Raw genomic sequence first — 27,859 nt, 5'->3', positions numbered from 1 at the left:
TATTATATCATATTTATAATATTATTTTATAATATATATTATAAATATATTATGATATGATATGATATAATATAATATATATATATTATATAATATTTATCATATTATTATATAATATATTATATATATATTATATAATATATATATATATATTTGATATATATATTATATTATATGATATTTATTATATTATTATATAATATATATAATATATACAGTATATAATATAATATATATATTTATATTATATATATAATATAATATAATATAATAGTTATTATATTATTTTATAATATTTTATATATATATTATATCATATATATTATTATAATATATATATAGAAAAAAATAATGCTACTATCTTGACCCTACCAGTCAGTTTTATTTTTCTTTAGGCTATTTTTATACAAGCAGAACAAAGTTCCTGAAACAGCTGAACTGGTGTATCAGTGGTATATAACAGGTATGTGTGCTGCAGCAGCGCCCCCTGCTGTCTGCGGCCAGGAAGCGTCTCAACGTTTGAATCGCCCCCTGCTGTCTGCGGCCAGGAAGCATCTCAACGTTTAAATCGCCCCCTGCTGTCTGCGGCCAGGAAGCGTCTCAACGTTTGAATCTGCTGTCCCCTGAGGATGGCCTCTGCGCATGCGCAGCAAATGTAACAAGATGGCGGAGAGTGCGGAACTGAAGGTAAAGCGAGCCCGCTACACTATACTACATTAGCTTCATAAACACACGTCTCACACAGCGAGAGCTGACTCTCAACCCACAGCATCGGTGTTACTACACAGCAGAGACCATGTGGACGTTGCTATCAAAGCATATAATGATAAAACAGCGGAGCAGCGAGGCGCCGGGACTAACTGTTAGCTGTTAGCTCGTTAGCATTAGCTTTGTTATTGTTGCCGCTGTTCCGTTAGGCTGCCTCTGCTGAGCGGCTCACCTGCTCATAACGCCACATATCGCTTTTATATACAACATAAAACACCATATATCATGTCAACGTGTTGAACACAACAGCACTATGGTGTTATCCAGCTGGCAGTAGCAGTAGTTCACCGGCTGCACCGCTGTGTGTGTAAACCTGGGCTCTGTCTACTCCCTGGATCGCACTTTAGCTTCCATTAGCCTTATTTCTGATGTGATGTGACGACATGTAGTCCCTCTCCACAGCCTGGTGGGCTCTAATGTAACCTATACTGGTGATTTACTGTTCAAACACACCAGATAGAGTAAATACTGTGTCATTAAGTTGTGTTTCAGTCAGATTACGTTACACCGGCTTCATACAGGGTAGCTACATGCTAAATCTACTCTACATCCCTCCACCTTTTACTCTCTTAATGATGCTAATTAACGATTAATTGACAGAAAACACTCATTTTCGTTTTGATCTGCTCCCTTCCTAAATTAATCTGCACTGTTGACTCCTCCTTTGCCTCATAGGAGTTATTTCTATACAGTATAAAGGCTTTTAACATATGCCCATCAAAGTTCAGCTCATTTATTGAATATATATATATATAAATGTATATCTGGTGGTTTGAAACAACACATCCTCAAGCTTCATCAGAATGTTTACATTTAGTCAAATACTTACCTTTTGCAGCTCCACATTGAGTGCTAATTGGGCTCCTCAATTACATGCAGATGACATTGATTTATAAGGTGGATTGCCAGTCATATACATTTCATAACTGTCTATGCTGTCTCCCTCCACCTTTTACTCTCTTAATGCTGGTTATTAATGATTGATTAAACAGAAAACCCTCATTGTGAAACCTTATTCGTTTTGATCTGCTCCCCTCATAAAGGAATCTGCACTGTTGACTCCTCCTTAACATCTACCCATCAAAGTTCAGGTCATTTAGTGAATATATATATATATATATAAATGTATCACGTATATCTTGTGGTTTTGCAACAACACATTTTATTAACAGGCCAGATATCAAGCGTCATCGGGATGTTTACATTAGGTTAAATATATACCTTTTGCAGCTCCACATTGAGTGCTTATTGGGCTCCTCAGTTACATGCAGATGACATTGATTTATAGGGTGGATTGCCAGTTACATTTCATAACTGAAGGTTGTCTTTTTAATGCCAACAATAAGTGTTGTGCCACATCGCACCTTTTAAACACAGTTATTATTCAAAAGACATTACTATACTTGATTATCTGGACTACTGGACTATCTGGACTATCTGCAACCACCTCTTCTAACCACTGGTGTACTTTAAACTTACTTTACACTACATCCCATATACCATTTTATAGACTGCACATATTACATCTATTTATTGTACACTACATGTTTTTATTGACGGACGGTACACGCTATGTCCATTCACTATGTTCATTCACTGTGTCTATTCTGTATTTCTATTGATTGTTTTATAATCTTTTTGTACACCTGTACCTCTCCTGCGCTTTGCTGCTTTGACACCTGAATTTCCCCCCAGGGATTAATAAAGGTTCATCTTATCTTATCTTATCTTATCTTATCTTATACATATGGTGGAGCATGAGTACCTGTACAATATAATGTAACATAATACAATGGAAACAACACCTTTGTGGAGATGAAAATGTTTTGTTTTCATTTCTTCTGTGTCAAAGAGGTGTTGATCCAATTGTATGGTGATTTTATAAGGTTTGTTGCTTTATTTGACTGCATTACACTTTAGGATGTGTTTTGTTGAGAATAAAAAAAAGACGTGTGTCATTAGAGAGTATTATGTTGTAAGATGTTTCTTTGACAATCTCCTACAACAAGATAACAGGACCGCTGTATAGTATAATGCAGTCCAATACAACATCACAAACTACTTATTAAGAGGGTTGGGAGTAACACCACTCTGAAACTCAAGAAAATGTCTCTGGTTTCTCTATTGGATTCAATGATTTAGTGTACAGGTACTCATGCCCTGTATTATCACTTGCAGCATATGGTAATGCTTTATGGATCACAGCTTTGAAAAAGTATAAGTTATGTTGCGGTCACTGCTTCTAGCCAAAAGGGCCATATTCGCAAAAGTCTCAGAGTTTGTTAAATATACTGTATGATGAACCTCTTAATGTGTGTCTTTTATTGAGATACAGTGCAATATTATACGAAATACTTTATTAATCCCTACGATTATTATTTCATTAATCATTCCCTATTGGTTTAAAACCTACACATCTCAAGGCAGTACAAAATAAGGGGATAGCACAGCATCGTAATAAATAGTGTAAACATCAACATCCACATATCCATGGACACCAACATTACCACAATCCTCAGTACAACCACAAGTCTAGTCGTCAACGTCAGATCATCATCGTCATCATCTTTACTAGCTGGACAAAGGCCACAGAAACTGTATGAATCTTCCTGCTCCAAGCATATCTCAAAAATGAAAATGCTATGTGTGTGAATGATTTGTAAGCTGGTGAAGATGATTGACAGAAATTAATTAGATATGCTTTAATGATAGTGTTTTAAATGATAAGTCTGAAATGAGAAAAGGAAACTTGTTTCTTTACATCAGATTAGGAAAGTGTGTTTTTCAGGGTGTAATAATAGACTATTTTTTCTTCATTTTTCACCAGCAAATGGTTATGAGCCTTCGAGTTTCGGAGCTCCAAGTGTTGTTGGGGTATGCAGGACGGAATAAGCACGGGCGCAAACACGAACTTTTGACCAAAGCTCTCCACCTACTCAAGGCTGGTTGCAGTCCCGCAGTGCAGATGAAGATCAAAGAGCTCTACAGACGACGCTTCCCAACCAAAATGGTTTCGCCGGTGGACATGGCTCTGCCCGGTGTTCACTCTGCCTCCAACCTGCCCGCTGGCCTCGCCCAGCTGGGATTTGACAGCCACGGTTCCCCATCGCCTCTGCTGCCAGTTTCTTTACTCGGGCCTAAGCATGAGCTGAGTCTGCCTCACCTCCCCTCTGCCCTGCACCCCGTACACCCTGATGTCAAGCTCCAGAGATTGCCATTCTACGACGTTCTGGATGAGCTCATTAAGCCAACCAGCCTGGGTGAGTCCGCCACTTCATGCTCAGCTGTGTATGTTGTGATTTGACACTTCGCACTCATCTACATACTGATTGAGCATTGTGATCGGAGATATCTGAGCCATGACTTGTCAAAACCGTGCTTGGTAAAAGTTTAATATGAGTTGACATTAGTGATTTCTGTAGGGTTTCTCCTCTGACTGTCATGTTCTGATCCTGGTTTCTTTTTCGTAGCCTCAGACAACAGTCAGCGGTTCCAGGAAGCATGTTATGCCTTTGCATTAACACCACAGCAAGTTCAACAGATCAGCAGCTCCATGTAAGTCAGAAAGTTCTCCTATAAGAGATGAGAGAATAGATAATACTGTGAAAGCATTGTAACTACCAAACCATTTCCAATGCACTGTTAACATAATTAAGAAAGCAGGTGTTATCTGACACAGCAATCAACCAGAGTAAACTGAGTTGTTATTATATTGTGTGTTAAACTTTGACCGGCCTGATCTGACTTCTCTTTTAATTCTTCAGGGACATATCTGGGACCAAATGTGACTTTGCTGTTCAAGTTCAGTTAAGGTATGTCTAAAAATACTTTTCTTTAGAGCATAAAACCTTCCTGTTTTATCAGGAAGTATGTTTGGGTCTGTGTTCAGCTCCTCTCAGTTTTGAAGCAGCCAGAAGTAGTCGTGTCACTTGAATAGTTCTTGCCATTTCAGTCTTTCTTCTTAGCGGTTAAGTCTGACTTTCAGATGCAGACGTAAAAGTTAATAACCCTCAACCAAGTTTTAACTTTAACCAAAGTTATTAATGGTTATAAGTGATAATAAATGACAAATATATGAATCAAGATTAATTACTATGAGAACAGGTTTTCAATTGTGGAGCAAAGAAGGCAGAGAGGACGCTTGTCTCCTGGATGTTCACGCTCCAAGTTTTTATTCACAATGAGGCTGAGCCATATTTGAAAATAAACAATAACATCGTAACCACATTTTATTGGACAATACAGGAAAAGTGCAGTATTTTCACCAATATGATCAAAACATTTTTGCAGTTCAACTTCAGGAGGATAGTTTTTTGATAGCTTACAGGCAAGCAAGTGCGTCCATTACCTCACATAAACCGTACTTAAAACAACTGAACTAAACAGGCACACTTTGTTTGGCATTGTTTTCTTAAGAATGAACCAAATAACATTAAAAAAATGATGTTTTTCGTAGTTGCATGATTAAATATTCACTGTATGGATGAATGCCGTCCTTTAATAAGTGCTCTCCTATATCATAGATGGAGATGGCTGTACTTGACACAACTGAAATAGTAAAATAAGCAAGCACGCCAACCTTTCTGGGAAAGTGTCAACTTTACTGAAACAAATTGCTTTTGACATTTGACCCTCAACATTTGAGCTTGACGCTTTTGTAATTTATTTTTTTTCATTTTCAGATTTTGTTTATCAGAGACAAGCTGTCCCCAGGAGGATCATTTCCCCCCTAATCTGTGTGTGAAGGTGAACGGCAAACCCTGTAATCTCCCGGTGAGTCCAGACAGTTGGTCGTCAGTCATATTTTCTGCACATCACACCACCAGTTAGTTAGTGAGATTCAAGGTCACTGATGTTTGGTGTTTTTTTTCTGCAGGGATATCTTCCTCCAACCAAAAATGGAGTTGAACCAAAAAGGCCCAGTCGCGCCATCAACATCACCTCTCTTGTCCGACTGTCCACCACCAGCCCAAACACTATTGTGGTGTCATGGACCTCAGAAATTGGGAGGGTAAGAAGATCCGGGCAGAGCTTAAGGAGTCAAGTGTCATTAGTCACCTCGGTGTAACTTGTTTTCGCTCATTATGTTTATCTTTCTTTTGTCAGAGTTTTTCCATGGCTGTTTATCTGGTAAGACAGCAGTCGTCTGCAGTGTTGTTGCAAAGACTACGGGCCAAAGGAATTAGGAACCCCGACCACTCAAGAGCTCTGAGTAAGTTGCCTCTTGATCTCGTAGTAAAAACATCAAACATGTGTTGCCCTTAAATCTGTAAGTAAAAGACGATCACATAGATTAACTTCTTTCTTATAGGAACTCCTGTGCATTTCTGTGGTCTGTTTGACCAGGTAGTCACAACAACTTGGAAGTCCCGGGAATTAAACTTAGGACCCAAAAAAGGAACTACGTTCTGCAAAGTTCCTCCGTTCCTATGCTCCTTTGAGCAGTTGTTGTTCCACTACAGTTTTTGCATACACATTTAAATTAAATTACATTTTTATTTGAAAAGGGGACACTGTACACTAATCAATATTCAAACAAATGTAAATGTACCCGAGTTAGCTGAGAGGCTAGTTTTCATCGGCAGTCCCTTTGCCTGATGTCATTAGGCATCCTCGATTAATTAAAATAATACAATATGTACAATAGTTAAGAACATACTACATTGGTAAAAAGCATATACAATAAAGTTACATAACATAAACGGGCAAAATACAATACAATACAAATACATAAAACATTTTCCTCCATCAATTTTTTGTATTGGTTATACGGTAGTATGAGGAGTAATCCCAGTGTGATGTTTCTCTTTACAGTGTTGTATTCTATGTGTTTGAATAAGAATTAATTCTGATGCAGTTTGGGATCCTGTTAAACAAATAAACATCAGCACACTTGGATTAAACAGTCAGAATGCTTGTATTTAATCTTTTCTGTTTTTCTCTTTCTTTCTCACAGTCAAAGAGAAATTAACAGCTGATCCAGAGAGTGAGATTGCCACCACCAGCCTACGAGTCTCTCTCCTGTGTCCTGTAAATACTCCACTATACTGCTTATTTAACAATGTATTGTTGTAGTTATTGTTACTGTTGTTAGTTGTGAGAAGTATACCTGGTAGCCTGCAGAATACCCGTAAAACCAGTTAGTTAGGGTTAACCAGTTAGTTAGGGTTAACCCTAACCCTGTTAATAGATCAACAAGAAGTTGACAATTCTAATTACATATTTAATCAAAAAGCACTTACACTGTTTATTTAACTAGATGGTTGGCTAGATAGATAGATAGATAGATAGATAGATAGATAGATAGATGTAAGTTATCTTTATTTAATGCAGTACTGATAAGTGTCATTTATATTGTGTTTTTTGTTGTGTTTTGAAGCTGGGGAAGATGAGGCTGACAATCCCTTGCAGAGCGTTGACATGTTCTCACCTTCAGTGCTTCGATGCAACACTTTACATCCAAATGAATGAGAAGAAGCCGACCTGGGTTTGTCCTGTCTGTGACAAGAAGGCGCCGTATGAGCACCTCATTATTGACGGGTGAGCTCAACACGTCACTCATTCCTGGTAGATTACTGTCTAATGCCTCATTTCCACTGCATGGTTCGGCTTGACTCGACTCACTCTTGGTACCACTTCCTTTTCTCTATTTCGTTTTCCACTGCGGATAGTAGCCCCTCGGTGTAGGCATGATTCTCGGCTGATCACCGTAGCGACGGCACATGACATCATTTTCGACACTCGCTGAATCCTTTCATCCGCAACCAAACCGAGGGATGTCTGCACTTTGTCAATTGTTTGCTGTAGTATATGGCGTAGTTTTGTGGGCTGACATTTTTTTAAATCTATTATCTATTGATAATCGGTTAAAATAGTATGTTAAGGGAAAAAAGTTTAGTCTGAATGCCCGGATTGCAGCTTTAAAAAGTGCCAATAATACTGTTTTTCCAAAATATAAGATTTAAGAGGTGATGAAGTCCTAACGCAGCCTGTAATCCTGGTTGTAAAGTTGCCAAACTGTATTGAAAAGTTATGCTTTTTTCACAGGTTGTTCATGGAAATCTTGAATAGCTGTTCTGACTGTGATGAAATCCAGTTCAAAGAAGACGGAAACTGGTCCCCCATGAGGTCAAAGAAAGAGGTGCAGGAGGTGTCTGGTTCGTACAATGGTGTAGACAGCGGTATGTAGCTCGTACATTTCAGATGTACTCGTTCATTGAGATCCGTGAGCTCTGTGTGAGTTAACTGTTCCTCTGTAGATTCACAGACAGAAACGCACGAGCAGAAACGGGGATCGTCTAACGACAACAGCAGGAAAGTTGATGTGATTGACCTGACACTGGATAGCTCCTCAGAGGACGAGCTAGATGATGAGCCACCTCTTAAAAGGCCCTGTCCCTCGCTGTCACCTGTCTCTCCGCCTCCAAGCAAAGGGTGAGTCTCCAAACCACAAACTGATCATCTTTGTGCTCAGCTCTGTTGCGTTACGTCTTTTGTTTCTAACCTGATGTGGCGTTATTTCCTCTCAGAGTTTTGAACCTACACAGCCAGGGCTCACCGGTGAGCAGAGCTCCCAGCATGCCGCCTGTGGACACCAGCTACATTCCTCCCCCTCCACCTCTCATCCAGGACTATCGCCACTATTATCACACAACTAGTGACCTGCCAGGTAAACCTGTCACCTGCCTTAAAGGATAGGTTTAGATTTTTCTTAAGTCTGCCTTAATACAATAATCACAAGTTGAAAACATTATTGATCACAGTATTCATTTGTTTTCTGTCCATACTGGTTGTGAAGGAATATGTCTTCTAAAGTTCAGCTGAAGCTAGTATGATGATGCTGGGGATCTTTCAAAGTTACTCTCGTCTTTATAACACAAAATTCCATCTTTTTGTTTCCTCAAACGGTGTTTACCTCCTGAGATGTGGCGATGGTATGTCCTGATAGTCGTGTGTAGACTTGTTGCTGGGACAAAACCTCAGCAGTGAACCTGATCACATGACTACCAGGATGAAGACAAACATTTGATTTGACTAACTCAGTCTGCTGAAGCCTCATATTAGCTTAAGCTGAGTTTTGGCTAGACTGTAGATATTATGTCCCTGATCTGTTTCAACTGAAATACCGGAAACTCCTATTATTATTATTATTATTAAGATAAGATATTCCTTTATTAGTCCCACATCAGGGAAATTTGAAATTAGTAGAAATTTAAATTATTAGTAGTGGTAGTATTATCTGTCTTACTTTAATTTAATTTGGGCCTTAATCACAGTTATAGTTCCTATAATAAAGAATTAGGTATTAGCTTTTTTTCCTGATTTCTTAGTGGATTTATGGATGTTTATTCGGGATGGACATTGAGCTTTAAGTGAAAGTGTTGGTTGCGGGCTTTCGGTCACGGCGCAGTGTTGATCAGATGTAGTCCAGATGTTGCTCTGCCGTAATATTGTAATAACGCTTTAAAAAGTGTGAGTTAAAAAGAAAACAAGAAAGCGACTAAAGAGGATACAAATTCTTTAACTGAAGGAGAATCACCACCTCCTCCACAACAACTACGTTTCGACTTTCGCCATGGAGGACGAAGAGAGAAATGACCCGTCGCCGGATAAAACCTCAAGTGAAATTCTAAGTACAATAGAAAGATCTGAAGGAAGACTGCAACAAAATTTTGATACGATGAATCCAATCTATCCAGTGCGAACTAAAACAATACTCTGATCGGTTAACGGAGACGAGGAGCGTCTCGGGGTGGTGGAAGACGATGTCTCAGCGCTGAAAGAAATAACCAAACAGCTGAGACAACAGGTTGAGAGTCTGACTGCGAAAATGGAGAACCTGGAAAACCGCAGATCAAATGTACGCCTGATAAGCTTACCTGATAACGCTGAGGGGAGAGATGTATGTGCCTTTCTGGAGAAATGGATCCCCGAAGTGCTGGGCGTCGAGTCATTTCCAGCGTTTATCTTTATTGAAAAGGCGCACAGAGTTCCAACTGGCTTTATATCCAAAGTGTTAGTCGCACTGAATCTAAAAATGTGTGGATCATGTCTGTGTATTCAGACTGATGACTCAGAGGAGAAAGGAGCATGCTTTTTGACACAAATTGCGGCAATCCGGCACTAAGGGTTTTAAAGAAGCTTACCTTAATTTCCTCCATGAGCTGTGTGTCATAGTCACTGCTGCGGGATCACTTCACAGCCAGTGTGGGCAGGAAGGATTACAGCAACCTATCATTCTCTCAAAGCACATAAGCCATGCAAGTTTGGTATTAAGACAGACTTGACAAGCGAACCTCTCTCTGAACTCAAATGTTTGTAGCTGGTTGAATCGGTAGTGTATTATGAAGTCAACTGACTGAGCCTTCTTCCTTTTCTTACAGATCTAAATTTCTTCTCCTTCCTCCAAGGCGACAATCAGGTATATTTACTCAAACGGCAGCGTCACTCTGCGGTACGTTTATGTCTGTTTGTTGTGTTAACGGTCACTTCTTTTCTGTCCCGTCAGCATTACAACATGGTGATGGCCGCCGCAGCAGCTGCGTCAGCGTCGGCCTCGGAGGACCACGACTTGCTCCTCAACCGTTTCCTGCCCTACGGCTCCTCTCAGATGTTGCGGGAGCAGCCGGGCACCCCGGGGAGCAGCACGCTGGCAGCCACCAACGGAGGCAGCAACAGCGGAAGCACCAGCAGCTTGGTGTCGTCCAGCAGTCTGCGGGACCGCGACAAAGACAGAGAGCGAGACAGAGACAGGGACAGCCACTCCATCTCGGGATTGTCGAGGTCCTCGGTGGAAGCCGCGGCGGCCATTTACGGCTCCATATCTGACGTTATCTCTCTTGACTAGATCCACACAGAAACTGAAAGACAAGGGAGACCTCGAGAACAGGAGTTCTTTGTAAATAAGGAAGAGGAAGACGAAAGAATACAGTGCTATGTACAGAGAGGAAAATCTATTTTCAATTTTACTTATCATATGTATATAAACTTAGGACGCTTCTTGTCCGGTGAGTTACTTCAGTTGATATTTTTCTGTGAATACTGAAGACTTTTTCACACCTCTTCATGTGGTCCTTTGATTATATTGTACCTTTTGTACCTGGTTTTTACAGTTTTGTTTCGATATTCCATGTCAATGGCATTATTTCAGTATAATGTTATGTGCACAGAACCCAATGAGGTGACACCTTATGTAACATGATATTTAGAATATAAAGAAAATGGGCATTGTTATAGATGTACAAAAAGGCAAGTCACAGCAAAACAGGAAGATGTGGAAACACTTTCTTTATTTTCTAAATGGCATCATTTCTGTCAACGCTGTTGTTTTGACAGCAGAAAGATCTGGCCATTTTTTTTGCCATCACTGTAGAGTTTTCTGTAAGACATTCATGCTGTGGTCATATTGTTTTTAAGGAATTATTTATGATGTAAGTTATGTTGGATGTATGCTGTTTTTTTTAAAGAAGCATTCCTTATGCCTCTAGGAACTGTTGCCACTAGAATTGAAATGCTAGATCCTTCTGTTGTCATAACTCTGCACTCTTCTCGCCTGTTTCAGTCAATCAAATATGAACTATAGAGTTTATAGTTTAGACTGTACTTAAAAATATGAATTGGGAGTAAGTCAGTATTGTAAGACCAGGCTTTTTCAGTGTGTGAATGAATGGCACTAGTCCAGCAAGCAGCCGCCGCCTTCTTGTGTATTTCTCTTAAGTTTTTATTTTGAATGCTACACTCAAAAATATACACAGCGAAGTGGCCGGTCGACATCTTTCAAGACAAAGCTAGTTTCTGGTCCATAAGGGGAAATTTGACATTTCATGATGTATTTATGTTTGATTTTAGCACTTGATCTTTACATAAAGGCCGTGCGGAGCAGGGGGACACTTCAACAGTAGTTTTCAGCTTTGCATGTCTCTGCGGATTACCTGACAGCTCACCTGTTTGAGTGCTATGCTGCTCCTTACTGAGGCCACAGGATGCATAGCCTTGTTTGTTAAGTGTATTTGCAGCAGCCTATAAGAGAACTGTGATAGCTTCTTAGTCTTTGAGTGTATCACGACATGCATTTTGGCCCAGAAGTCAAAACCATTGAAGTTCTTATGGACGCATCCCCTCCCTTTATTTTTCTTGACTTGTGCTTACAATTAGGATTATTTATTATCATATATATTTTCAGCATTTGTTTGATTCGTGGATATGCATTGCTGTCATTGTATGTGATATTTTCTTTTGTAATTATATAATTAATGCTATTTAAAGATGTCATAGTTGCTTGACATGCAAAACATGTAACATTTTCTGTTTGTTTTACTATCAGATGATGTCAATAACTCAATAGAGGCTTTGATCATTTTGAACCGCTACAAGGTCTACTGTGCTGTTTGATATTTGTAAGAATTAAACAGATATAAGAAAGTGCACATTTGTAGTTGCTCTGAGGACAGTCCCGATTCAGCTGCATGTGTTTTGTTGCAGTATGTAGTAGTGTTGTCACGATACTGGACTTTCTAACTTCGATACAATACCTTGAAAAATATTGATATTCTATACCACGGGGACAAATTGACACAATATTGAGGGCATAACATTTTAGATTTTTATTAAAAGATAAACAACGGCGTGTGTGTGTGTGTGTCAACTTGCTTTCTGAGAGAAGAGAGGAGAAAGCGCAGCTGGTGCCTGTTTCAAATATTCAGTATTGATACTTCGATATTTGTGACAACACTAGTATGTAGTGAGATGATGATCCTCAACATAATCCCTCCTCTTAAACACTTCAATACAGCACCTGCTTAAAGTAGAGGCAGATATATTGGCCAATATTAGCTTTTTGCAGATAATTATAAGCCTATGTGAAGGCCATTGAGCAACAAGACTTAGCTGTAGAGAAATGCCAATATATGTAGAGCTGCAACGATTAATAGATAGAGTTGTCAACTATTAAATTAATCACCAACTATTTTGATAATCAATTAATCGGTTTGAGTAATTTCTTAAGAAAAAACAGCTTTTTAAATGTGAATATTTTCTGGGTTCTTTACTCGTCTATGACAGTAAACGAAATATCTTTGAGTTGTGGACTAAACAAGACATTTGAGGATGTCATCTTGGGCTTTGGGAAACACTGATCATAATTTTTCACCATTTTATAAACCAAAAAATGTATTAATTGAGAAAATAATCAACAGATTAATTGACAATGAAAATAATCGTTAGTTACAGCCCTAAATATAAGTTTGAGGTAGTTTAGAGATAGTGTTATATTACATAGTTTGTTCACTAGAGGGTAAATATCATAAGAATCCATCCAATAGTTAAAACATTTTACTAAAAAAACACAAACATCAACCTCATGGTGGTTCTAAAGGAAAAATAGGAAACATCCACTGTTGAGACATTTCACTCGATAAGTGAAAACTTTGGCCTGCGGATTTTGAATTTGGGGTATCAGAATCTGTCACGAAATAAAAAGTTGCTGCATCTCTATTTGTGAATTAAAATCACAAACGTTTTGGCCCATTTTAAACTGCATAAATATTTTTTTCCACTTTGTTTATTAGTTATTTTCGTCAAGGAAACAATCAGACAAACAAAATCAAGTATAATAAGATAAAACAAAGAAAATAATAATAATATATTTTTTTAAAAAGCCGACACAAAAAAGACAACAATAATAGACAAGGTGTGCGTCTGTGTGTTTATATTTGTGCACGAGCTGTTAAGAGTAAACAAATTCTACAGGAAATGATGAAAACAAACAATTCTACAATCTGCTTAAAGCTTTGACACTGAAAATGAAATGTATTGGCATAATATATTATGCCGAGATCTCAGGCGTTGCTTTCCCAGCTGCGGGCCAGATGATGCCGAGCTGGTGGCTCAATAGGTGTTGGATTCAGCCTGGAGATTGATTGATTTGTGTGTCCTTAATTGAAGCATTGACAACGACCTTGATGCGGTGAATGAGTGTCCCCAATCAGTGATTCAGAAAACGCTCATTGTATTTCAGCCACAGTTAGGCAAAATCAAGAGGGAACTTTAAATGTCCTTGTTCAGACACTTGACTGACTGTTACTGCTTTTTCCACTTGGCCTGTTTCATGGTAGTGATGAGGTTGTAAGTGACCTTACAGACACAGAATATGGAGCCTGAAGTGGGCCACAGCCAAGAATATAAAGTTTTGATCAATTATAATGGGCCTTTTTCATGAAAGACATTTTGACAAAAAAATCACATGCGTAAATAATACAATGTTTGACGGTTGAATTCCATTTAGCTATGTCAGTTTCAGGGTCCTGGTATTGTGCATGTTGGCTCTCTGTCACACTGTCATGACTTACTGGGAGAGCATCATCAATGTTATAACACTTTACTATGACAAATCAACATGTCTGCTGTGAAAAAGGCCTATCAATCAATAACTCATTAGAATAATAATACATTACAAAAAGCTATTGTAAATCTTTTAAATGTGCCTGAGCCCCTGTAGCTTTATATGTAAAAGCCTTTTCAAAATGCATTTCGTGATTTCATTTTAAAATTGAATTATTCATTTATTATTATTGTTGTAGAAAAAAATAAGGAAATATTGTAGAATCATTAATTGTCAAATTTAATAATCTTGTTTTTATAATAACTTTAATTTTAGTTAATTATACTTAAAATGCAAATTTAACTAATCCATTTATAATGATTGCATCAATTTATTAATTTATTATAATTGAATGCTGTATTGAATGCTCTTTATAATTATTCTGGTGTCAGACTCCTGGCTCCATAACAAATTGCCTTAGATCATAATATCTGCAGCACACATTTTGAGTTTCCACAGCAGGAAAAGCGCAAGTGTAACCAATAGCAACAAGAATGGCTCATTTCCATTTAGGTGTGGTCACACATTAACACTAAATTACACTCAATGTGTTTCTGTTTTTAAGAAATTAAATTAAAATAGGCTAAAGGGATAATGCATTTCTGCATAATATTTCTGGTAGTGAATGGTAAAACCATCAGAAACAACACAAGTTTGAAAAAACCTGAAAATCAGAACACATTACACATTTGTTGCTTCCAAGTACAACGTTTCCCTGACGGTTCATGACCTCAGTATTTCTATTTAATTTGCATTCATCAGTCTTTCGAGTATCTGATAATCGTAATGGCTTCACAATTTATTGTTTCGCCAGAATGTGACTTTTCTAAAACACCACTGATTAAAAAGTTTGACAGAAAGCGATATAGGAAATAAGGCGTTTACTACATTCGAGAACCATATTCAAAATTATGGTTATTTTAACTTCACATAAATTTAAATTTGGCTTTTCATTTTGAGCATGGCTATTAGAGTGTTCGTACAGGGGAGTTGATTTACCTAAAAAAGAGTTACAGATGTCTCTTTCCCAATGTAAGTATATGGGTAATCTTTTTGGGCCCAAAGGCATCACGTGACGGACACAGGAGTTGTAGTACCGCCGTTTGGCCACTACAAAAATTGGGATCAACGATATAAGAACATGTCCCTATTTTATGATAAATGGTTTAAATATGGTATTATACTCGTGAGTCAGTTGTTTAATAGAGCAGGGGTCCTGTGAGATCCATCAGGTGGACCAACACCAGTCTCTTTCATGACCACAGACATCAGGGCGACGGGACTTTAGCAAGCCCCCAGGATGAGCGCCGGTCGTTGATTCCAATTTTCGTAGTGGCCAAACGGTGGTACTACAACTTCCGTGTCCGTCACGTGGTGCCATTGGGCCCAAAAACACTTTTTCCCCTAGACTTACATTGGGAAAGAGACGTCTGTAACTCAGCGGACATTTTTTTGGAGGTAAATCAACTCCCCAGTACGAACACTCATTTCACAGCTGTCAACACTGTGACAAATCCTTCACATCTGGATGTTTAAAGATTCATGAGAGAGTTCACACTGGAGAGACACTACACAGCTGTGAGCAATGTGGTAAAACTTTTTCTCTTGGTAGTTCCCTAAAAGTCCACAAAAGCATTCACACTGGAGAGAAACCGTACGGCTGTGATCAATGTGGGGCAGCTTTCAACACTAACAGTTATGTTGAAGTCCAAATGTGTCAAATGTGGATGGAAAAGAAGTCTGCCGTGCAGCTGAGTATTAAAGAGTCAATACAAAGAAAGGATGTTTTCACACGTTATTAGTTTGTTTGTTATTCATTCCCAACCACTTTACTTTTTAAATCGGCTCATTTGTGGTAAGCACTGATTTGACTTAACTATTTGCTGATAATCAGTTCCATAATTTCAGCTTCCCTGTTACAATGACTGAAGTTTCCTGTAGGCCTAGTTATATACAGGGAGAAAGGATTAATTCCATCATTTCTTTCAAAGTTTCATATACAGTACAAGGTTTACTCTGGAGTTAATATTGTTGTCTGTAAACACAAGGGGTCTGCGAAACATTGTCAAGAGAAAAACTCTGGTGTCTTCCCTGTTCCCTCCGGCCGCGGTCGTGAGGCTGAGGCAGGAAAAGCCAACACTAGGATCAGCAGTGATTCATGGAGAGACCTTCGTCTGGTCAGCTAATATTACTGCCAAGCAGGTGAAATATAGAGTGATATTGTGGTTTTAGCTGACGTGTGTCGCCTCACTGTTTTGAGCGATGCTCGTTCATATCTATGTAGAGCAAGCACAAGCGCGAACCCGACACTGACTTTTGTTGACTTAACGGCCACAGGTGTCGCTGTTAACAAGCATTTCTGATTCTTACAAACAGTCCCTTTAAAGGTAAAGCACCCGATTTGACTGTTATCAGGCCATTAAATAGGTGTTATCAGTCGCTATAAGCATCATACAGTAGATGTGGGTCATTAGAGGTCTACTTCTCCTACTACGTTGTAAAATTGAAAGTGAAACTTAAAAGCAACACCTTCTAAAATGTTGTAAAACTGAAGGAAATGTCATGTTTTGAACACAAACAGAAAGGCTTCTTTAGGTATAGGCAACAAAACTACAACTTCTTTAGGTTTAAGTAAAAAAAAAAATGTGTTTAGGGAAAAACATTGTGTTTTGGGTTAAAATAACTACGAACACTAAGACAACTACACATTGTTGGTTTCACACAGGATGCAAACTCCAGTCTCCTCGTTGAAAACCCTGTGTTTTGTGTCCCATCCATCATTCCCGATCTCCACCCTTTATGGAGTTTCACACTCGCTATACTACAACGACTGACTTCTGCTTCTACTCCTGTCATAATTACTACGGTCGTTAGAGGTCGCTGTCATGTTCTTTTGTACCTTCTTTTGGTGATCTGCCTTGTGGATAGATGATACAACCTACTAGTGGGTGTAGTAGGCCCCTATTGACCCACATCTATGTGGATTATAGGGACTGTTGTTAGGCTATTTAATAGCCTAACAACAGTCTAATTGGCTGGGTAAAGTGCTGGAAAAAAAGACTGATGAAAAGGGACACTGGATTTTTTTGGTGATAGAAATGTACGATCATATTGTTTTGCTGGAGAATATTTACAGATATAACTCAGACTCTTTAAACTGTTCCTTATTGGGAGATTTAGAAGGCATCATGAATTCCCTCACAAATGAATTCCCTTCAGCCAAGACTACTTTGGGTGGAGACTTTAAATTGGTGTGGTTACACCAATTGGACAGACACCCCTCAAGAGCCAAGGATGGAGAGAACAATACAACACTTATTCAATTTTGCAATCGGTCAAACTTACTGGACATATGGAGATATTGTAACCCAACTGATGTACAATACACTTGGAGCAACAAACATTTTTCTCTTTCTTCTAGAATTGACTTTTGGCTAATTTCCAAAGATATGGAAAGACAGGTCACAGAAGTAAACATGTGTCCTGCTATAGTGACTGACCATAAAACAATCCTACTCAAACTAAATCTTACAAGTCAAGATAAAAGGGTTTTTAATAATTGGACATGTAATAGGTCATTGCTATGCAATAAGGACTTAACTGAAGTTATAAAAACAAAACCTTATTGAACAGTACTTGAAATATGCAATTTCTAATGATGACTATGGGAGGTATTGGGAATTGCTTAAATATGAAATTAAGAAATTTGCAATTCAATGTAGTAAGGGGTTGGCTAAAACGAAAAGAGCTAAAATAGAGAGTTTAATCAAATGTATTTCAGACATCACATTGAATATGTTAGGAGATGATGGTGATGTACCTCCACAATTATATAATCATCAGCAGGACTTGGATGAATTTTATAAAGAAAGAAAAAAACTAAACATGGAGAGAAATTCACTTTCTAGGTTAAAAATAGAAAACTCGATTATATTGTGATTTCAAAATATGTGTCAAATTTGTAAGCCAATTTATATAAAAATGATACTTGTAATAGCAGTTCTAGTATATTCAACTCTTTGAAAGATGTAAAAAAAAAGCAATAGTGTCAAAGAGGAATGTGATGAAACATTATCTATTGAAGAAATACAATCTTAAACTCAACAAATCACCGGGAAATGATGGCTTTACTTCAGAATTTTATCATACATTTTCTACCAAAATTTCAAAATTCCCTCTTGCAGTATATAATGAAGCCATCAGTAAAGAATTGCCTCATTCAATGAAACAGGGTCTAATAACTATTATTCCAAAATCAAATAAGGATCATTTAATCATTGATAATTGGCGCGACATTACTTTACTGAATAATGTTTATAAAATTCTTGCTTCTGTTCTGACCAAACTAATAACTAAAAAGTTGGCTGAATGACATTATACACAAATCTCAAAGTTACAAAGACCCCCCTAGGAGAACATTTTATTAATTTGTTCCCAAAAATACAAGCAAAATACAGTCATCGCCTAATTTTAATAGAAAATGGTGTTCTACATGGTGACCATTGTATATCATACACTAATTGGGATTCCTGTTTAATATGAGTGGACAGTGACAACCATTTCGTTTCACTTTATGCTTTAATTAATTATTTATTTCGAAGATGTAACAAATACCTAAGTAAAGAAAAAAAAAGAATAACAAATAAAAATGAACAATAAACATAGAGCAAACTGTCAATTAACAAATAATCAACATAAATAAATATTACATGTCTGAAAAGAAGTTGGAAGAAGTATATGATCCAGCACCTTCTCCATAACTCCAACAATTAACTCAATATTTATCATATATTCTTTGTTAATTTCAATTCCAACCGTGGTAATAAAATGATATTTTTCACCGGTTGTCCACGTTTAAAGGTCCCATACTATAAAAAAGTGAGATTTTCATGTTTTTTTTATTATAAAGCAGGCTTAAGTCCTATATAAATACTGTGAAAGTATCGAAGCACTCAATCCACAGGGAAATACACACAGCCCGTATTCAGAAACTCTGCATTTGAAACAGGCTGTCAGGATTTCTGCCCATGTGATGTCACGAATATACAATATTTGGACCCTTGACACAATTTTAAACGTAAACATTCTAAATGTGTCCCAGTTTATTTCCTGGTTGCAGTGTGTGTGAATGTCGTCAGCTGACAGGAAGTACACATGGACCCAAGCTGTTGCCTAGCAACGCAATTCTGTTGCAATTCCGTCAAAATGTGCTAAAACGGAGCGTATCAGACAGAGGGTAAATACAGGCATATTCAGGCTGACAGTATGAGGAAAATAAAGTGGTTTTTTTTAACATTTCAGCATGTAAACATGTTCTAGTAGAAACACAAAATACAAGTATGAACCTGAAAATGAGCATAATGTGGGACCTTTAAGGTCAGATAATCCTTTATTACATGTTGATGTAAAGTGTCACAGCAGCAGAAGGAGCTGCAGTGTCTCTCTTTCACACACACCGCTGGTGAAGGAGCCTGTCATTGAGAGACCTATTTACAAACGCACCGGGGTAGAGGCGCCTTTTGTAGTCCATCTTTAGGGTATTGTAGTTTTACCACGGCAGACTGACGTCATAACATCCGCCGCCGTCGCATCATAATGACGAAGCTTATAGTGAACGAGCAGTCAGATTCTCTAAACACCACTGTTATCTTTTCCTAAATCCTTCTGAATTCTCCTCCTCATCTTTCCTTGATCTCATCGCGTTTTCCATCAGTGAAAAGTGGTCGTTAAAGACGTTAGGACGTCATTTATTGACGTTTTCCACCGCGCAGCTCCGTATATCTCTGGTCGCGGTGTTAGCGCGTCATCACGTTGGTTATGACGTTTTTAGAGAGCGGCGCCGTTTCAGAGAGGAATGGGAGCTAATCATTTTCCCCACATTTTGATAGTTTAATCCGTGAATGGCGCCGAAACAGGACCCGAAACCTAAATTTCAAGAAGGTAACGAGTTGTCTGTGTTCATGTCTGATGGATGTAATGTGTCAGTAGAGAGCTGGAGCCGTCGGAGAGCTGTGAGACGTTAGCTAGCTTCAACATAGCAACCGTTACCAGCGAGCCGCTAGCGCGAGCCTTCAGCCTTCATTGTTGTTGCTCTAAACAGCTTTCTATTCACCAAGATAGATATCTGTTCTTTAGGACAGATTGTAATGTTAGCTGTTAGTAAGCATACCGGGGAAGTCATGGTTTGAGTTTCAGAGATGTTGTTAATAGCTAATAGAAGCAGTAGCTTCATTCATGCAGTGTAGTTAGCTCTCCCCATTGATTTCACCGCCCACCTCCATCAACTGTTAGCTGAGTCCGAGCTGCCTACCAGGCTGAGTGGACAGTATACAAATAAATAAATAATTATATTCATTATTTCAGTCATTAAATGGAATATATATTGATAGGTTAATCATTGAGTTTTATTTATATATTGAGTTCTATTTATATATTATTATTATTATATATAATAATATTATTATTATATTTATAAATATATTTTAGTAATTAATTGTAACATATTTATAGGTTAATCATTGAGTTCTATTTATATATTGAGTTCTATTTATATATTATTATTATTATATATATATATATATATATATATATATATATATATATATATATAATATTATTATTATATATATAAATATATTTTAGTAATTAATTGTAACATATATTTATAGGTTAATCATTGAGTTCTATTTATATGAGTTCTATTTATATATTATTATTATATATATAATATTATATATATATATATATATATTATTATATATATTTTAGTAATTAATTGTAATATATATTTATAGGTTAATCATAGTTCTATTTATATATTATTATTTATAATATTATTATTATATATATATTAATAATTAATTGTATATATATTTATAGGTTAATCATTGAGTTCTATTTATATTATTATATATATATATATATTAATAATTAATTGTAATATATATTGATAGGTTAATCATTGAGTTCTATTTATATATTGAGTTCTATTTATATATTATTATTATTATATATATATAATATTATTATTATATATATAAATATATTTTAGTAATTAATTGTAACATATATTTATAGGTTAATCATTGAGTTCTATTTATATTATTTTATATATATATATATATTAATAATTAATTGTAATATATATTGATAGGTTAATCATTGAGTTCTATTTATATATTATTATATATATATATATAATATTATATATATTAATAATTAATTGTAATATATATTGATAGGTTAATCATTGAGTTCTATTTATATATTGAGTTCTATTTATATATTATTATTATTATATATATATATTATTATTATATATATAAATATATTTTAGTAATTAATTGTAACATATATTTATAGGTTAATCATTGAGTTCTATTTATATTATTTTATATATATATATATATATATTAATAATTAATTGTAATATATATTGATAGGTTAATCATTGAGTTCTATTTATATATTATTATATATATATATAATATTATATATATTAATAATTAATTGTAATATATATTTATAGGTTAATCATTGAGTTCTATTTATATATTGTGTTCTATTTATATATTATATATATATATATATATATTGTAAATTATCTAATTATATAAAAAAAAGTTAATTATGTTTAAATTATTTTGTTTCTGACATTACAAGTTACTTATTTAAAATAGTACGCTGTGTCTAAGATATTATAATTTAATGTTTTAATATAAATGTGTAATAATAATTAGGACTGTCTCAATTGAAACTTATGTAAATTAACTTAATGCAATGTGCTGCCATTTCTCAAACCCAAGTCATGAGGTTATTATCTTTATGAGGGCAGAAATGATAGTTGATTCTAGATTGATAATTTGACAGAAAATTAATCGACAATCTTAATTATCAGTATCTAAGTTATGTATGTACCAACAAAATATATTATATATATGAGAAAGAGACCGGTATTGGTTTCTGATGTGCAAGACATTCAAGCATTTAAATTTAAGGTTTAATTATTGTTCTTGTGTGTGTGTGTACAGGTAGTTTAGTCAGCTTTACAACTTCATCGTGTTTTATACTTCAACTGCTCTCATGCTGATTGTAATTGACCAACACTCTGTTCAGGTGAAAGAGTGCTGTGTTTTCATGGGCCATTGCTCTACGAAGCTAAGGTAGGCTGCCTTAGTTAGCCCGTTTCTCTAATCATGTGATCCTCCTCTTGTGTCTCTGATGGAAACAATTTTTTGACAATGAATTATGTCTTTCTTTGCAGTGTGTTAAGATAAACATCAAGGATAAACAAATCAAATACTTTATTCATTACAGTGGTTGGAATAAGAAGTAAGTTTTGGTTCAAATACATCTAACTTTTATAGAGTTGTACAGTAAAGATGTCCCATGTGCTTGATTTGTTCCTTGGTGTTTTATCTTCCAGCTGGGACGAATGGGTTCCTGAAAGCAGAGTGCTTAAGTATGTGGACAGTAATCTGCAGAAACAGAAAGAGCTTCAGAGGGCCAATCAGTAAGTCCATTCTCCCTTTTTACTAACTTTAAAGTTTACATATGCCACTATAATGAGTTATGTTTTATGACCAAGGTCCAAAGAGAGAGCAAATTTAAGGCAAAATACAGTCATCACCTAATTTTAATAGAAAATGGTGTTCTTCATGGTGAACATTGTACATGAGACCTAATGTGTTCCAACGCACTGGCACAACCAGAACAGTGTGTTTTTGTCTAGAATGAATGATATTTTCTTATGTAATTGAGTTTTGTTTTCTTAATTTAGAGACCATTATGTAGAAGGAAGAATGAGGGGTGCTGCGCCGAATAAGAAGATACCTGCTCCACCGCAGAAAAATGACGTGTGAGTTTAAGTCATTAGTTATTCTACCTGCCAAACTGTTCTGGAGGTGTGATACCTGTTAATGATTTTTTATTATTGTTTTAACACCTGTCCCTTTTTGTCTTTTGTAGGAAAACCAAAAAGAACAAACAAAAGAGTAAGCCTGTTTCCGTCATCATTCCTTTCAATAGAATCTGTAGACTATCAAGGAAATACAAGCATAATTAGAGTCATAACAGGGTGTCAACAATAACTTTGACATTAATTATTTTTATGAATGAAATAACAGTTAAGTATGTTTGTGATGGTGCAGCTCCTGGTGCAGGAGAAGGGACAAGTTCGGGAGGAGACCCGACCCACCCTCCACGAAAGAAGAGGGCACGCGTTGATCCAACTGTTGAAAGTGTAAGTTCATAAGTCTACTAAGTTGCTTTTAGTAATGATTTTTCTGATTGGTATATTGTATAATGTCAAATTCTACTGAGCTACACTGAAGGTAACTCAGTAAGAAGATGAATTATCTGTAGTTGCAGCTGTATAGTGGAAACACAGGTTTGAATGACATTAACTGTGTAAACATTGTGCTAAAAAGCTTCCTCTCATGGTCGTGGCTTCTTCCTTAAATCTGTTCCTGTGTGCTCAGGAGGAGACCTTCATAAATCGAGTGGAGGTTAAAGTAAAAATCCCTGAGGAGCTGAAACCATGGCTTGTGGATGACTGGGACCTAATTACACGACAAAAACAGGTTAGTAACCTTAAAATGTGCTTTTTTTCACAGCATTTTATTCATTAATATTATCACATGTATTTCAACCTCGGCCCTGGAGGCAAAGCAAAGTCTGCTAGTTACCTAGCCCACTTATGAAGTGTGGTACGTGGTGGCTTCCCAGTTTATATAATTTATATAACACCTTTTTAAAACAAAGTTACAAAGTGCTTCACAGATGCAGAAAAGTATGACGCAAACAGCTATAAACAGAAAGAACACAAATAAATGGCAGCCCCTAAACAGGGAAGGCAAGTTGGTAGAGATGGTTTTGGATATTTTTTGATGTAGGAGGGGCTTCGAATTTGACCGCGACCTGACCTACCGGTGAACAATCTGCAGCATTTTTTGCATACCTTTTTTTTTTTTTAAATTGTTTAGAGCAATACTGTAGAAATAATTAAATGTTTCAGTTTTTGCACATCTTTTATATGATTTACGATATCTCAGTCTCAAGACACAGCTGACAGGACTGTTATCACAAGAACTTTATCTGTCCCAGCATATGAAACACATGATCATACTGTTTATATACATGACATGAGGTTATTTATATAGTCTATGGACATGATAAGCAATATTTTAGAAATAACTTAATGCAATTTTAACTCATTATCCTATAGAGCAGATTTCCCTGAAAGCAAAAAAGATATGCAGCATGTCCAGATACATCACAATGTGCACATAATATAACCGTATGAACTAGTAAAGGACTGTGAAAATCAGTTCAGAGTCCAAAGCGTTTAAATCTCCCTGGCTGCAAATGTCCTTGGCTGTTGAAGTCTTGTGTTGTCTCTGATAAAACATACCCAGTCTTTTGGAATGCCCTCAATTAAGTTTGAATGCATGTACTGTATATATACAATTTAATTCCGAGTGACATTAAAAAGGCTTTAAAAGTCTTAAATCTAACTTTCCTTAAGCTGTAGGAACCTGATAACATTTCCAAAGTTATTTATCCCCGTGTTTCTTTTTGTCCTTTTGTTTTTCTGTCTTCAGCTTTTCCACCTACCTGCCAAAAAGAATGTTGATGCAGTCCTTGAAGATTATGCAAACTACAAGAAATCAAGAGGAAACTCTGACAGCAAGTAAAAATACACATTGTTGCTTGTCATTTTCTCTGCAATGATTTTTGTTTTCACACTTACTAAGCTGTTGTAGATCACGCAGGCAGTGAAAAAAACATGGCTTGTTTTACCTCCACTGCTCAGGGAGTTCGCCGTGAACGAGGTGGTTGCTGGTATCCGGGAATATTTCAGTGTCATGCTGGGGACACAACTTCTCTACAAATTTGAGAGACCGCAGTACGCAGACGTCCTGGCCAACCACCCAGATACATCTATGTCTCAGATCTACGGCGCCCCTCACCTACTCAGACTCTTTGGTAAAAACACCTGCACAACATTACTCTGCTGTAGTATTTATTATAGAGAAGAGCAGCTTTAATCTTTAATTTCTTTTGTTGAGCCACAATGTTTAGTCCACCTAGAGCTTATGGGAAAGGGTGTGCATTAAAGGCAGCTAAAAAACAGAAATATTAAATAAACGACAATATTAGCATCTAAACACGACGCATTTTTGAGAAAAGCTCTGTATTGAAGCTGAATTTTAAGTTATTAGCGATGTTACAAATGTCAGAGGGATTCTGAATAAGGTTCTGGCGCAGGACAAGGGAGGGTTAAAAGAGGAGATGTCAAGGCTTCATATTGCGTCATATCATTGGGTTAAAACACATGCACAGTAAAATCTGGCCTGCACTTGCCGAAAGGCTCACTAGGCGTCCGAAAAGATCTTTGATAAACGACCATAAACAAATGCTTTCTATTTGAAAATGTTCTATTGTATATCGGCCGCCATCCATTTGAGTGTACCCAAATAGCACCTGAGTGGACACATCCGTTTTATTTCTAGCTGTCTGCTGTAAGCCTCCAATATCACAGCTCCAGTTACACTGCGCATGAGTCATACATACCCCATAGCTCAAGACCGTGTCCCAAGAAATGAAGAATGCAACCACAAAGTGTAGTTCCTCACATCCACAAAAAACATTGAATATGTTTGTGTCTAAGCTTTTAAAAATGTTTACTTAACACTGAACTGTAGCTGCTATATTGTTAGCATAAAACACCAAATCTGCAAACAGACTTCTGCCTTCTTAGGGCGCTTTCACCAGCCATAGTCCATTTGACTAATCCGAATCAGAGTGAAATTGATACTTTTGGTTAATTTTCTATTTAGTCTGGTTCGGTTTCACAGTGCACAAATTCAAGCGGACCAATTTTCTAAAAGAATTTGCTGATGAGCGTATACGTCGTCTCGAGAGCTGCCACTTCTATGCAGGAATTGGCAGACGTTGAAATATTGCTGTCGAAGTGTTTTCACTTTATCTCGGCACTGATTTACTGCACACGAATCCCATTTCCTCCAGTTTATCTGGAATGACTTTATAAACGTCACTATTTTTGTGGACTTTATTTAGCGTATTCTGTATGTTCTCTTCGGCCCAGATGTCAAGCAAACATCGGAATTCTGCAGAAATCCGGGTCGGTCCGCTCCCACTCATGTTAACCTGTTGTTTACCTGTGTACATCTCAACAAATGCCCTTGCAGGCAGCCTGTAATCCCCTGTGTTTTGGTTCACTTCCTGTAATTGGGTTAGGTTATGTTCTCACTGCAATCGAACCGCATTAGGGTTCTCTTGGAAGCAGTCCGAGACCACCTCTCGCAAGCGGTCTCGGACCGGTTGTTTTGGACTGTACCAGAGTACGATTTTGCGTTCACAACCGCCCAAATGAACCGCACCAGTGTTTGATTAAACCGGTCCAAATGTTGGTTATGAAAGTGCCCTTTGACACATGGCAAATATCTGACTTTTCATTCGTGTTTTTGAGTTCTGACTTTGTTCAATATTTAAATGATAAAATATGTGCATTGGTGTACAATTCAAGCCATCACAACTGCGTCCTAATTATATTATCCTCTTGTACATTAAAAAAAACATCACCTAGAACTACTCATAGATATTAGAAATAAGAGTGCAGCCTGTTTCTTTTAACTACCTCTTTGTACACATCAGTATTCATCTGTATCTACCACTGTGACCTGTGCTCTGTCCTTTTTTAATCACTTGAATTACCTCCTTGAGGATAAGTGGAGTTATTGAAGTATTTCTAGTTGTTGTTAATGAAGATGAGGTTGAAGGCCATGCGGTGTGTAAAACTCAGTCTTTGTTTGGTTTTTCAAAGTGAGAATTGGAGCTATGCTGGCGTACACTCCCCTTGATGAGAAGAGCCTTGCACTGCTGCTCAGTTATCTACAAGACTTCCTCAAGTGAGTATTCATCACTAAACTGTTATTAATAAGGCTCCTATTGATTCATCTGCAGCATAAATGAGTAAAATGTAACTCTGTTTGCAGGTATCTTGTAAAGAACTCTGCATCGCTCTTCAATGCAAGTGACTATGAAGTTGCCCCTCCAGAATACCACCGCAAGGCAGTCTAAGGTTTTTTATTTTAGGATCTGAAGCCTTTGTGTGTTGAAGTTTGGAGACGACATTTTTACCCGTCGAAAAGTATGTGATTTCACAAAAAAGCCTTCGGAGAACGGATTGTGCGAGATCTGTTGATTTATTAAGGAAGAATCAGAGAAAGATGTCACACTAATCCCTGGACAAGTTCATTTTCTTTCATGTGGAAAGCTGCTGAGTACGCTCTTCCTGTATTGGTATGTTTTTGAGTACCACTTTTTAGTTTCTATGATACTTGTTTTGTCCGGTGGTTCACCAAGATCTTTTGAAAAGGAATTTCATCATGAGTATTTTTTTTTGTTTCCTGTCTTGGTTCAGATGCTGGCTAAATTTGTCTTGTAGGCTGTCATCATTTTCTAATAAAAGTCTCATTCTCAAGTTGTTGGTCCATCTTTGATTTGAAGCTGATTTAGAATAGTTAGGTCAAGGTTGAATTTATTCTCATTCATGTACAGGGGGAATTAAATTGCTTGTTATTGTTGTTACTGACAGTACGTTGTTCTAACATGAGCATATTGCAGTTTTCTTGTCTTAAATCTCTTGTTTATGAAAATGCTTAATGGGAAAACGCACCAGAGTGGAGT

The 27,859-nt window shown here is 36.8% G+C and overlaps 2 protein-coding genes across 2 annotated transcripts; both read left to right on the top strand.

Moving 5' to 3' along the window:
* The first annotated feature begins 543 nt into the window (after positions 1–543).
* Positions 544–12,192, top strand: pias1b (protein inhibitor of activated STAT, 1b). The gene is made up of 14 exons (XM_074632787.1): positions 544–687; positions 3,596–4,028; positions 4,239–4,323; positions 4,533–4,580; positions 5,451–5,541; positions 5,645–5,779; positions 5,875–5,980; positions 6,725–6,798; positions 7,148–7,308; positions 7,816–7,949; positions 8,028–8,202; positions 8,298–8,437; positions 10,152–10,189; positions 10,277–12,192. Exons 1-14 carry the CDS (start codon positions 643–645, stop codon positions 10,613–10,615), a joined length of 2,004 nt encoding a protein of 667 aa, XP_074488888.1. The 5' UTR covers positions 544–642; the 3' UTR covers positions 10,616–12,192.
* Positions 12,193–19,929: 7,737 nt separating this feature from the next.
* morf4l1 (mortality factor 4 like 1) lies at positions 19,930–27,653 on the top strand. Its single transcript, XM_074632786.1, has 12 exons — positions 19,930–20,086; positions 22,262–22,308; positions 22,410–22,477; positions 22,572–22,658; positions 22,926–23,003; positions 23,114–23,139; positions 23,296–23,387; positions 23,626–23,727; positions 24,748–24,836; positions 24,960–25,132; positions 26,994–27,078; positions 27,166–27,653. The coding sequence occupies exons 1-12, from the start codon at positions 20,047–20,049 to the stop codon at positions 27,248–27,250; spliced, it is 972 nt and encodes a 323-aa protein (XP_074488887.1). The 5' UTR covers positions 19,930–20,046; the 3' UTR covers positions 27,251–27,653.
* The last annotated feature ends 206 nt before the right edge of the window (positions 27,654–27,859 follow it).

Source organism: Sebastes fasciatus, chromosome 4, assembly GCF_043250625.1.
Source record: "Sebastes fasciatus isolate fSebFas1 chromosome 4, fSebFas1.pri, whole genome shotgun sequence".
NCBI classification, from domain to species: Eukaryota; Metazoa; Chordata; class Actinopteri; order Perciformes; family Sebastidae; genus Sebastes; species Sebastes fasciatus.
The sequence above is the reverse complement of the archived record's forward strand: the minus strand, read 5'-3'. Positions and strand labels throughout refer to the sequence as shown.

What these genes read in the sequence shown, in the direction of transcription:
- pias1b (XM_074632787.1), top strand. Translation starts at nt 643, where the DNA reads ATGCGCAGCAAATGTAACAAGATGGCGGAGAGTGCGGAACTGAAG. An exon ending in GGACCTCAGAAATTGGGAGG is followed by an intron (nt 5,780 to 5,874) that starts GTAAGAAGATCC and finishes TTCTTTTGTCAG; the next exon opens with AGTTTTTCCATGGCTGTTTA. An exon ending in CACAACTAGTGACCTGCCAG is followed by an intron (nt 8,438 to 10,151) that starts GTAAACCTGTCA and finishes CTTTTCTTACAG; the next exon opens with ATCTAAATTTCTTCTCCTTC.
- morf4l1 (XM_074632786.1), top strand. Translation starts at nt 20,047, where the DNA reads ATGGCGCCGAAACAGGACCCGAAACCTAAATTTCAAGAAG. An exon ending in AGAGGAAACTCTGACAGCAA is followed by an intron (nt 24,837 to 24,959) that starts GTAAAAATACAC and finishes TCCACTGCTCAG; the next exon opens with GGAGTTCGCCGTGAACGAGG. An exon ending in TATCTACAAGACTTCCTCAA is followed by an intron (nt 27,079 to 27,165) that starts GTGAGTATTCAT and finishes CTCTGTTTGCAG; the next exon opens with GTATCTTGTAAAGAACTCTG.